The sequence below is a fragment of the Pangasianodon hypophthalmus genome, chromosome 8, assembly GCF_027358585.1.
Source record: "Pangasianodon hypophthalmus isolate fPanHyp1 chromosome 8, fPanHyp1.pri, whole genome shotgun sequence".
Taxonomy (NCBI): Eukaryota; Metazoa; Chordata; class Actinopteri; order Siluriformes; family Pangasiidae; genus Pangasianodon; species Pangasianodon hypophthalmus.
This window is the reverse complement of record NC_069717.1, coordinates 13,933,435-13,946,515: the sequence shown is the minus strand read 5'-3', so window position 1 is coordinate 13,946,515 and position 13,081 is coordinate 13,933,435. Positions and strand designations below refer to the sequence as shown.

General features: G+C 38.9%; 1 protein-coding gene across 6 annotated transcripts in view; it reads right to left on the bottom strand.

The window, feature by feature from the left end:
• Nucleotides 1-7: 7 nt before the first annotated feature.
• Nucleotides 8-13,081, bottom strand: part of slc20a2 (solute carrier family 20 member 2) — a 32,310-nt gene continuing 19,236 nt past the window's right edge. For 5 of the 6 annotated variants that reach the window (XM_026912799.3, XM_034306457.2, XM_026912823.3 and 2 more), the window contains exons 7-11: nucleotides 11,716-11,925; nucleotides 10,541-11,141; nucleotides 9,735-9,920; nucleotides 6,609-6,693; nucleotides 8-3,731 (exon numbers count right to left, since the gene is read on the bottom strand). In XM_026912799.3, the coding sequence (XP_026768600.1) occupies nucleotides 3,567-3,731; nucleotides 6,609-6,693; nucleotides 9,735-9,920; nucleotides 10,541-11,141; nucleotides 11,716-11,925 (1,247 nt within the window). In that variant the 3' untranslated portion in view covers nucleotides 8-3,566. Of the gene's footprint in view, nucleotides 3,732-5,839; nucleotides 5,925-6,608; nucleotides 6,694-9,734; nucleotides 9,921-10,540; nucleotides 11,142-11,715; nucleotides 11,926-13,081 lie in introns of all 6 variants that reach the window. The other variant, XM_026912832.3, reaches the window with a different exon arrangement.

The following is a 13,081-nucleotide window of genomic DNA, read 5'->3' as shown; positions in this document are numbered from 1 at the left end:
ACAGTGGTGTTATTCTTTGTCGTTTTAATTCCCATAATTTAATTAGTTCAAAATGCAGACAACTCTCACAAAAATTCCAAAAAGAAATAGAAACAGTAATACAGTACATATGCAGATAAGGGTAGTATTTAGGTCTATGGCCCTGGTTTAAGAGGGTTCCAGACTGTTTACAGCATGGCAGCACAGGGAAAAACACGTAGCAGGCATCAGCAGGGGAGCAGGCTACATTCGCTCTAGGTTTCAATGCGAATGAGAAGACAAATAAGAAATGCAATCAGTACAGCCACTAAAGGAGAATGCTGATATGATGCCAAGCAAAACTGGAAACATTTATCTACACAGCTAACTGGATGGTTACTTTGCACATTGTCCAATTTCACTGATATGTTACTATACACTGAAGTCATAGTAGGTTGGATCATATTAGGTTCATAAAGATAATAACTAAGTAATTTCAGAGGGATCTGATGAGTTTTCTATATAGCTTTATGAAATGCAGCCATTGGCAATTGTCCTAGATGAAGGATGTTTACAATAGTTATATGCTACCATCCTGTGGCCACACAAGCTACTGCATCCCCAAAGAAACACGGGTCATATGAGGTTTCACTGCTCACACATTAATGTCTTAGTGACAGAAAGAGGACAACTGCTGAAAATTACATCATCTGCTGCTTGTAGTCAAAAACTTAGTCAAAAACTGCCTTGCCTAAACTATGGTATAACTACTTTTGTTCAAGTACATTGCTAAAATAATCTTTAACATTGTTGAATTTGAATAAGCCACCATGCTTATAAACAAGGGACAGAATTCCAGTGATAATGGACTTGTGGAATCTCTCCAAGACCATTTTAAAGTATATTAAACCCTTACCTGAATGATACTGTTACATATTGCATTAATTGAGAGAACTTTATATTAGTACATACTGTATGTAGATCCATTTCTCAATATAACAAATTTCTGCTAGGACTCATTTTAGCCCAGTTCTCTCTCCAAAATTCACTCAAGGTAAAACTCATACATGTAGAAAAATATAGTTTGAATGATATTCATATATCTAATGATTTTTTTTTTTAATCACACTCACCTTTACAGTTTGATTCTTTTTTTTTTTAAAACTACATATAGCAGTGTAAAAGTAACATATGATCATAATTCACACCGCTACAAACTAAAACACGAAATGACATGAGATACCTCACACTATTCCTGTATATCTTTAATTGTGTAGTAAATAGTTTGTCAATTTTAGGCAACAGTACGGAGTTATTTCTACCTACGTGTGATAATGTAAACACCACAGTACTGAATTTACTGTATTCGACAAACAGTAAAGCACAATATTACAAGGCAAATGGGCACCGAAGCATAGATTTGTTCATGATGAGAGATAAAAAACAAACAAACAAACAAAAAAGTATAGTACACTCACAAGGAAAAACAAGGTTAACACTTTGCATTGGTTCAAAGCCACATTCTGTAGGCAGAGCATTAAGGTGTTATTTAGACCAGCACCAATCACTTATGACCACCATATTTTGTAAATGAGTAACTAGTAACCGTTGGCACTGACTTCATGGCCAGATTCTAGACAGCTTTGTGGATTAAACTGAGTGACAGTGTAATGAATGAGAGGCGTCATATCGTTTCACCAGTAGCCATGCCTGTCTGAACTGGAGTTCTAACACTGCCTTTCCCAAACAGTATGCGCAGATGCTGGTGTGTATGTGTGCGTGGGTGTATTTGCGTATGTGCTGGTGCAATGCACTGTACTGTTAAAGTAGATTTTGGCTATATCTGCACATTTAGGCATTATCTTGGCATTTTTGTTGGATTCTATTGGCATGCCTTGTTACAGTGTACATAAATACTGTATACAGATACTTTGTGTTTGGCTTTTCAAATAACGAATGAGAGACTAAAGACAAAATGATTGAATGCATTTAAGCCTAACTGGGAATACATGAAATCTGAGTTAATCTTTGGTGAATATTTTAAGAGAATGATTGAGGCACCTGCTGTATTGCTTAGAGGTCTTGGTGCATAGGGCCAAAATCTTTTTCCAATAGCTATCACATCAGTGCAAGAACATTAATACATCATCATTTGGATAATATACATCTTTTAAAACACCTAAAGTGCCTAAATGTAATTTTAAAATATGTACAATATTTTGTTTTTCTCCTATTCTAGTGATTTAGAAATGAAATGTGATTAATTATCGAGAGAGTGGTACATTTTGGTGTGCACGAGTATAAGCCTTTTACAAATTACTGTGTGGGGATTGATTCTTAGCTCAAATTTGAAATCCAATAACAAAATAACTGGGCTGGACTCAAATCGTATCTAAAAATCATATAAAATGGTGTTTCTGGTGTTGTAGCTCTTGATTTGTTAGAAATGTTATGTCCTTGATGCATTTATTTTTCTTTAGTAATCCTCAGTAGCTTGTGCCTGCTCTGTCAAAGCTTAATCTCTACATTGCAGGTTCTATGATGTCTAGAGACTAAATACAGAGCTTATCCAAAGTCTATCGCAGAAAATATTTACAGAAGAAATGTTAGCACACACTGTTAAAAGTAAGATAGCGTTTTGTTGTTTACTTTATATTCTTTAAAATAAACTTTTATGAAAAGTTCTATAATCTTTTATAATCTGAATAAATATGATAAAAAGAGCTTTTTTTTTTTTTAACCCAACAATGACAATCATATATCGGACTTATAGTGTTTTACTCCATCCTCCTCATATTTTGACTCACTAGCTTTATTTAAATGGCAGAGACTTGTTGAGGTATGATGAATAACACAATATTTACATTTAGCTGATTTTAGGGACCCTAAGTCAAAGTTCCAAGAGATACAGCAGTTATTGCAGTGTAGACCTTACATGGCCTCCAATGTTTAAGAGTTTACCTACATTTACATCACCAGCTTTTCATTTGAGTGGACATAGTATACTGCAGCTCTTATCATACAGTGTATATTTCAGATTAAATAAAGCCTCATATAGCCATTTAGTGAAGTAGGTCAGTGAAGCTTTGTGCTTTCAAAATTACGCTGATCTAAACTGTGCTGTATGGTGCTTTATGAAACACCTTCTTGTCATGTATCAGTATGGTGTGTGGTAATTGAAGAATGCATGAATTTGTCTGTGTGTGTGTATATATAAAGTTCATATGTGCTGATCTGAGAATTTGCTCATGTAGTCTCAACCTTGAGGATTAGCAAATTTTGTTGGCATGATCACTTTTGTATGAGAAACCTTTTTTGTGTTACTGCTTCATTGTGTTATGGATGAAGCATGAGACCTACGGTGTTCAGTAACATTACAACAGCTAAAACAGAAAAAAGTAGATACATTTGTAGAGATAACAAAGGACAGTTAATCAGAAGATTCTAGATGCATCCTAGGCAGCTTTTAAACACCCTCTCTATGGCCATCCCCCATTAACTCTTTTTCAATCTGTCCTTTCATCTTACCACCTCCTGGTCTTATAAAATTTTTTCCCTCGCCTTCCCAATCACCTTACTATAATTCTCTCCATCTCTGGTCCTCGCCCTCATACGAAAGGCAGGATGCCGTAGACGAACAGGGCCATGACAGCGGCGCTGAACAGGCCTGCTACAGGAACCGTGACGAACCAAGCCAGGAAAATGTTCCGGAAGAGACGCCAATCTACCGCCTTCCGCGAGCGCAGCCATCCAACAGCCACCACTGAACCCACCTGCGCGCACACACACACACACACACACACACACACACACACACACAATCAGCAGCAGCACTGAACACAAATCACAAGGTTAAACTTTTAAGTTATATTGCAGGGGAATCTAGGTTAGTAAAATGACACAAAATTGGGCCAATTTAGTGGAACTACTTCACAGAGAAATTTACAATCTGTGTTACTGCTTTGTATCAGAGCAGAAAAAGAGAAAACTCCTTTACTGTGTGCCATATATGTTAATTTATACATATTTATTTCTATCTAATCTAGAAATATAGCAAGAGATACATTTCAGAGCTCTTTCTTTACTTTCTTTCCTTTGTTTTGCCTTTATGCTGCCTGTTTCCTTTGCCCCTTTGTTTTCTCTGTAGTTCAGCAGGAACATCGGGGAAATGTAATGGAGAAAACGTGAGGAGGAACATCTCCATACATACTGCAGGTGTCAGGTTCCTGGCAGACTCCTGAGCTCCTAGTCGCGGAAGCGATCTGCCTGTTCTTATACGGTCAGTGTAACCTAAGCTGCCAGGCAGCAGGGGGGCGGGGTGAGGATGAGGGGACTAAATCTAGAGTTGTCAAACAACAGAAAGTCAACAACAGCCAGGACTTTCATCTGTATAGACAGCGCAGGATAAATGTGGTTTCAGGGGAACTTATCTAAAGCTGTCAAGATGAAAGAGTTCAATTGGCACCAAAACATGGTGGCGATGAAGCCTTATTTGGTGGAGATGATGATTTGACAGTTTAAATTTACAGACGTAGATTACTGGTTTACTGGCTTAATCATTGATACAGTACATGCCACTGGCACACATTGTTATGGAAATGTAACCCTCAGGCTCCTTACAAGTGTGTGTTAGTTCCGTTTTATACCACAGCGCTGTTGATTTCTGAAATCGTTTTGGTCAGAAGGTGTTAATTAATAATTAAGTTTTCTAAGACAGCAACTCTGACAGTAGTGACATTACTGCACTCATTTTAATGTTATTGTTTCTATAACAACATCTCAAGGACTTGTATGGCAGATGACCTACATAAATTTTTTTTGAAGTTATAAACTGTAATAGAGAGGAAACAGATAGGCTAGCAATAGGACGATTGTTTATAACTGCCATAATGTAAGTAATAACAAGAACTAACTTGTCTTGTAGACTTTCAACAACATTAAATGTAACTAAGTGGTTAAAAAGTATGACATGTCAGTCATTTATAAATTAGAAATTGTAGTCGTTGACAAATTGCTGTGGTATAAGTAGAATAGTACACTTTGGGATATGCTGTTATAGAGAGATAATCCCCTCCAAGCTGCATCACACCACCCTGCTGTGGACTATTTTCCTATAACGGCACGTCCCATCATGTTTTATTCCTTACTTATTAAACGGATGATAAATCAGTAGCTATTCATCATCACTAACGGAGTCACACTGCCATTCTGGGGGCTTCGAGTAGTCATGAAACGTGCATGCCATCCATTCAGGAAAGGTCATGCCATTCTCATAATGTTCCACAAACAGCCAAGCATCTGCATGTGGAGTCTCCATTCAGACCTGCCACAATCTTGATGGTCATATTACTGTGAGGGAAATGGCACAACGACAGCCTCAGATCTGCTGCAAGAGTCTTGAGTGTGAAGATACTGTTTGCAACTATACATACTGTTCTAATCGTCCTTGTTTGTGCCATAAATCCCTTTTCCATGTCAATGTAAATGTCAAGAAGCCCCCAGAAAACCTTTATACTCAAAGAGATGAATTTGCATGTTAGTATTTTTTTTATAATTTCAGATATGACACACACACACAAAAAAAAAAAAAGATTTTAATCTGAGTCATGAATAAGGTTAATAGTCTAGTTATCCCTAACACTAAGTCTGACATTCTAATTAAGTGAATGAAGTTATACTCAAAGCAGATATACGGGTAGTCTTATAGCATTTAGTCTAAAATGCTATGAATTTGAACCTCTGGAATTTATTGCAAGAGTAATGATTAATCTCACAATTATGATTTCACATGATTTCAGTAGCAAGGCGTGATTAGCGTTTAGGTGATTACATTAATGATGGGCTGAACTCTACCAAAGCTTCCCTACGACAGCTTCGGTACCTTGCAGTGGGTGGAGCTTATGGGAATGCCCACATTTGAAGCAACAAGCACTGTTAGAGCACTCATTACTTCAATGCAAAATCCACTGTGAATAGACAAAGACAGAAGGAGACAGAAAACAAACAGAGAGATAAATGAGAGACAGAGTGGAGTAAGACACTGCATGACCCAAGCATACAGACACCACAAAACCAGAGCAACTTGCCACAGAAACAGACAGGGGGAAGATGCCAAGTTTTCTTTGACCCTGGAGGCACGGAGTCTTTGGTTTAGACGAGAGCAAGGAGCTCTTGTCCTTTTTTTCCAGAGAGTCTGAGAGTGCTGCATTACCCCAGCCGAGAGGCTGCATTCAATTATGTGGAACGTGACTCTGTTCAATTGACATTTGTGTGTAATTGAGGTGGCTGGTGGTTATCGGAAACAATTTCCAGGCACATGGTGCCAGGATTGGGACAGTGGCGATTATATAAAGATCAGAGAACCCGATTGTTGGCCATGTGCCTTAGGTTCATAAAAAGCACTACCATGTCTAATGAGAACATGCTACATTTCCGCAATTCCATAAAGAAGTCCCTCTTGTTTGTCTATTCATGCTATTCAAGTATATGAATCCTAAAGGTTATACTGTCAGGTAATGTGTATCACTTTTTGGGTCCACCACAATCACATATGACAGCCTGACAGGTTTAGAGATTTTGCAGCAGCTCTGTATCCCTCTGAAAACATGTAGCCACTCCTTTTTTCAGCCGTCATCTTAGCCAGTGTTTACCTTGCAGTGCGTGGTACTGATAGGGAGTCCAATATTGGACGCCAGCACAACAGTGACCGCTGAAGCCAGCTCAATAGTGAATCCACTGCGGGGAGGGTAACAAAAGATCATTTTATACAATCATACCTGTACTGAGACCAGTATCACCAATGCATGCACAGTCCAGGCGCACATGCATTCAGAAAGAAACGATTGTTTTAGCTCATGCAAAACTAAGGAAAGAAAATATCATGCAAATCTTGAGAGAGATAAATTTAGACATGTCTTTTGTGTATTTGTATATATGAATGGTTGACTTGCCACATTAGTTATGTGTTAAGATGTGAGATGTGTCTGTTTAATTAAATCTTATTCTGTCCCCAAAGAAAGAACTGGCATCCTATCCAGAATGAATAATCCCATCTTTTAACCAACCTTCATTAGACAAACTTTTGTTTATTTACTCTATTTTAAAAACACAAGTACTTCAGACAATAACTGGACATGTCAGTATATTTATAGCAATTATGAACTGACATTAGGCCACGGCACAAACTAATGATCTACATGAATGTATTTTCGAGATGTTTTGCCAGATTTAGATGTTAGTTTTTAATATGTAACAGTTAGTTCAAGTCCACTTATTTGATTGGTCAAGCAACATTCCAAGAGTGCTTATATTTCCTATAATTGCACTGGGACGTTTCACCGTGTGTATCGCTCCACTTGTCTTTGCCACATAAAATCCCATTTCCTTGTTCGAAACCATTACTTATAGTAGTGTTAGCGACATTATCATCAGACATGGCAAATGACAAATGACATTTTTCATGAATATAACTTTTGACTTAAAATATGAAAGCTGGTCAGTTGAAGATGAAAAGGAAGAAGAGAAGCTAATTTCACTGGAAGCACCTTTAAAGGGAATGTACAAATCTGTGTGAGCCAATGGGCTATAATTTGAGTGCAGTTTCATTGGGATCTATTTCTGCTATCCATCCATCCATCCATCCTCTGTATTGCTTATCCTAAACTTATCCTAACCTGGAACCTATCCCAGGGGACTCAGGGCACAAGGCAGAGGACACCCTGGACAGGGTGCCAACCCATCTCAGGGCACAAACGCACACACACTTTCACACGCTACGGGCAATATGAAAATGCCAATCAGCCTACAGCACATGTCTTTGGACTTGGGGAGGAACCCAGAGAACCTGGAGGAAACCCCCAAAGCACAAGGAGAACATGCAAACTCTGCGCACACAGGGCGGGGGCGGGATTCAACCCCCACGCCTAGAGACGCAAGGCAACAGTGCTAACCCCTAAGCCACCGTGCCCCCTCTATTGTCGCTAAAGGAGCAAAAATAAACAAAACATTTGGCCATATTGTGTCTGAAATGTCAGTTACTTGATATTAATTTCTTGTTTATAGAATAATTGTATAAAAGCAATATTGCATCTAATTCAGTGTTCTTGCTCCACAGATATCTGTTTATTGTACTACAGTTCCAGGCCTCAATAATTACAATATGAAGTCTATAATGATTGAAATCTCAGAATTACTTTGGATGCTGGTGAGTTAAAAGATATAGACGGCACACTAGTCACAGGGTCACGGTCTTTTGTGGAGAGGCTGACACCATTACCAAAACGGGAATCATCCGCAATTGTGCCAATAGCCTGATAGCCCCGGATCACAACAATGGGCATGTTCTACTTTATAACTGTTAGTAAGAGCTCTTCAATAGCTTTCAAATGACTGCAGCTTCACCTCTGCAATCTAAAGTGCCCAAGAAAGAGACCAAAAGGAGTCAGGCATTTTAGCCATTTTTGGAGCTCTATAAAAGTAATAAAGGCTGCCACAAAGCTCATTAGGTTTCAATCAATCATTTTCAAAATCTCCAGTTGTAGAGACTTTGTTCATTCAATTCAGCTGGAGCACAGGAGCCTGGCTGCCGTGGCCAACCAGTGCTCTCTCCTGGGCTTGCCCTCTCACCCTCAGTGTAAACACATGCTTGTGGACCAGTACTCAGCAGTAGCTACCACTACTAATGCAAGTTTGAAGCTTTTACAACTTACATATATAGTCACATATAACCAAAAAATGCTTATACAATTTTTACATAGGGTGTACACTGCCAGCTGTCTATTCTCTACACACTGGCAGAGGTTATTGTTTCCTGTTCTGGCACCACAATGGTGACGGAACGAATTGTATAATAGACAACTGCACAATTCTCTCTCAATCTTTTAACTCTGTGGCATTTCCCTTTTGGGATAAACACAGCAAAAGTGAAAGCTAATGGTGAGTAAGTGAGTACTGACACCAAGATGTCAGCTTCATAAGTGTCTACTGTGCATTCTGCATGGTCACTCCATGTCCCTCTGAAATATACATCAAGTATGATGATAAAAATCAGTAAAACTACTAAAACCAAGCTAAAACCAACAGCATGTATATTTTATACAGCTTAATGAGTGAAGTTAAATGTCCCATACGAAAAAAGCTTTTTAATACACAAATGGCTCATTTTAACTGTACTGTGTTCCAGTTATAAACTCAAGTGGCTGCTGTTTGCAGAGAGTGTTTCGTATTGACTTGTTTTTCTTGTCACCATAAGAGCACAAGGTCATAAAGGTTCCGTGTTCAAGTGTAACGCTAAATTTAGCAAATGTGGGCAGTTTGATGAGGAAGGAACAAATAGTGATAACTGTTGTTCTTACTCAAACATTCCATCTTTAAAAGTTGAACTCATTTCACAGCTGCATGTAACCTAATGTGTGGGCAACAAAGCTGAAGCTTTACTGTCCTAATCTACTTAGATTTTAATAGGACAAACAGCCATGGCCTACTTGGAGAGGCAAATTCTTTGAGGCCTAACTCAGCATAATGACTGGGAAAATGCCGGTTTTGTAAGCGAACAGGAGAGGTCAGGGCAGCTTGCATTTAAAAAAAAAAAAAAAAAAAAAAACACCTGTATTAACCCAGGAAAGTAGGAACCTTTTAAAACAAACAGAGTAAAAAAAAATAGAAGAAAATCATGCATATTGAGAGTCAAATTCATGTGTCGTGACAAATAAACAGAGTGAAAAATGTAAAGCTCATGCACCAGATCGGCCATGCAGACAAGAGGAGTGTGATCTCACCTGGAAGGCGTGATGGGGGTGAGGTCCTTGCCCATGGTCTGGATTACGCGGCGTCCCCACACCCACAGGCCAGCACAGATGCCCACGCCTCCATAGAACAGCAGCCACACAGGAGTGGCCGAGTCCTGCATTACCCCGCCCTGGTCATAGATCATCCACAGTGCCACCAGTGGGCCGATGGCATTACTGGCAGGTAGAAAAAGCAATCTTATGCTTAGAAACATCATAACTCATCATGGATATTAAACCAAGAAAAATGTTTTTCTGGGTAGGGCTAAAAGAATGCTTAATTATGTTCAATCATGTTTCATCAAGGCCTTGCATTTCATCCAGGGTATAATCCCGCCTCATGCCCAGTGTTCCTGGGATAGGCTCCAGATCCACCACAACCCTGATCAGGATAAAGCAGTTACTGGAGATGAATGAATGATGAATCAATGTTTCATCATTTATGAGTCAAACTACTGTTTATCCTGTAAGAAAATAATCTTCTGCTAAATAGAGAATGTGTTAATTTAATACATTAAATCAGATTTGGTCAGAAAGTGACCCACTGAAATTAGCATTTTTGCTTCAGATTTACCCAGACCATTCATTATGAGTATACTTTCATTTCATATTCATACTCTCAGAACAGATGACAATTACATAATCTCTGCAATAAAGTCACATCAATCAGGTCAGGCATATGTTGAAAAATGTTTTTTTTTTTATTTATTTATTTTTTTAATAATACAGTAATTTTTTAGTAATTATAATTTCCAATAAAAAGGGACATAAGGCTTACTTTATGACAAGCGGCCTACCTGACATCGTTGCCACCATGTGCAAAGGACCCAAAGCAGGCAGTGAGGATCTGCAGGAAATGGAAGAGCAGAAAAACCTGGGGCTTGTCCTTCTCTTCTTTGTCCTCATCAGCGCAGTCATCCAGCACCCCTCCTGCACCTTGCATTGACTCAAGCTTCTCAGATCCCACTTTCATGTCCACACCCCCCTCCTCTGCCTCGATTTCAGCCTCGGCCACAGCATTGCAGTAGCTAGAATAGCTGTCATAACGGACACGCTTCTTAGAATAGGAGACACTGTCACCCACCAGCTTCTCACTGTCCTCAGGTGGCGCTGCAGCACTCGACTCTGAGCGCAGTAGGGGCTGAACGGCCATGCCACAGATGGCCGCTGTGTAGCACGTGTAGCTGTTGTTGCGGCGCAGGACCCGGTGGCTGACGTCGGGCCGCTCTTCCTCCAGCCGGCCCACGTGGATCTTGTGTAGCAGATCCTTGTAGAGACCCGAGTCCTTGTGCACAGTGTGGTACACCTGGCCGTCGCTGCGCACATGTCCATCAAAAGCAAAGCTTCCGTTGGACACTGGCGACTTCAGACAGCCATTTGTCATGGAGTGTGTGCGACCTGGTGAGATATGATGAGCAGTTTGCAAGTCAAGCATCAGCATGTTTATTTTAGATCATTTAGTTTTGGAATAACACCACCACCATCACCTTTCATTACCTCAAGCACGAATGGTTTTACATGGGATTATAACAAATTAACAAAGTAACATAAAACATGCTGACCATAACAATATAACAATTAGTAAATAATTATGGACAATTTTTAAAAGGAAATTTAGGACTGAATGTGGAAGAGAGCACTGTCTTATCCACCAAAAACCGATTCCTGTTTTCATGGAATTCCAAAGATTTGTAGAATCTATTCAAAGCTGTTTCGACAGCTTGTGATGGCCCAACACCTTACAAACACACTTTATGTTGTTTTTTTCCTTTGTCATCTGTTTGTACATATGATTTAAAGTGCATATTAAATAGGGTGCCTAACACGTTTCTTGTGGTAAAATGAATGGTGTCTCATTCAAATATTCAAATAAAAACCTAAATAAATAGAAGATGCACAAACACAAGGGCTAAGTCGACAGCTAAGCAAATCAATCACTCGTGAGAAATAAATCCAGTGGCTATAAACTCACCGTACACCCGGCCGTTAGGAAGGACGGTGCCACCATTGGCCAGGCTGTTTAGCTCCCCAGTGGATTCCCCAGTCAAGGGCAGCTCAGAATCATCATTACTCTTTGCCCCTGGAAGCTCTTTAAACACCGGAGCCTCCTCTTCTTCCTCAGGAATCTTATCTAGACTCTCATCAGAGATGCGTGAGAGAACATGCTCTTTTTTCAGCCGACCTGGACATGGACAAAAGGAAGACATGTGATTTAATGAGCAGAAAAACCTACAGGCTATGTGCCAGATGGGTATAAAGGAATCATGGCTTTTGCATTAGTCTCACTAGTCTGAATACTTAAGCAGTATAGTTTCATTAACAAGGAGAATCCCCACAAAATAAAACCATAATGTTAATTAAATGACGAGGCTTCTAAATAAGGTGGCTATGAAAACTATTCTGAGTGTTTCTTTCATTTATAATTGGTATTTGGCAGAGTCATGAAATGTCTTATTAATGTAAAATGCTAAATATAGATGCTGAAAAATTATTTATATATGTTGCATAACATTCATTTTATACTGGAGATGATAATCCCAGCCAAACATAATGTTAATGCAGGTACTAAATGACAGAGACAGTCATGCTTTGAAAAATTACCAGTGAACACAATTAAATATTAATCCCCTCATTTCATAGCTGCAGCCAGAGTACAACACTCGCATGATCAGTTTACCATGAGAAATCCATGCGATTTTAAAACTCATAAAACAGTGATCTGGCCAGATAAACAGCTGCAGAGTTTATTTTCACTGTGATCATTTTGAAACAGGTTAAGCAACAACATGAGGCTGGAAGCCACAGCCAGCGAAAAGGACACTCCACTGTGCAGCCCCCCGGCGGTACAACAGATGGTAACCACCAGGTTCTGTTCATTACTTAACAATGGATTTCCTATTAACCTCGTGCATGCTTTTTCACTTGACAGCATTACAACTGTAATTTTGCTTTAAATACCTAATGTATCTCAAATATTACAATCCTCTTGATGGCAGATTATTCAGTATTAATAAGAGATTCAGGAATGAGATATGGACAAAAATAAAATACAATAAATGAATACGTATTTTGCTAACTGATTAATTAATTAATTAACAATTAATTTAATCCTGGGTTAAAATCATCATACTTTCCATAATGTGAATTTTAAAAGTCTTTTTCATGGAGAAATTCAGCTACCAAATACTTCAGTTTCTTTTCCCTCCACTTATTTTACTTTTCTAGACTCCCTAAACTTGTTCTAACTTCCTCTCCTACTTATTCTACCTCCTCTCCAACTGAGATAAATAACTGTGGTTTTGAAAAAGCTAGATTATTAATAACACAGTCATAAAAAT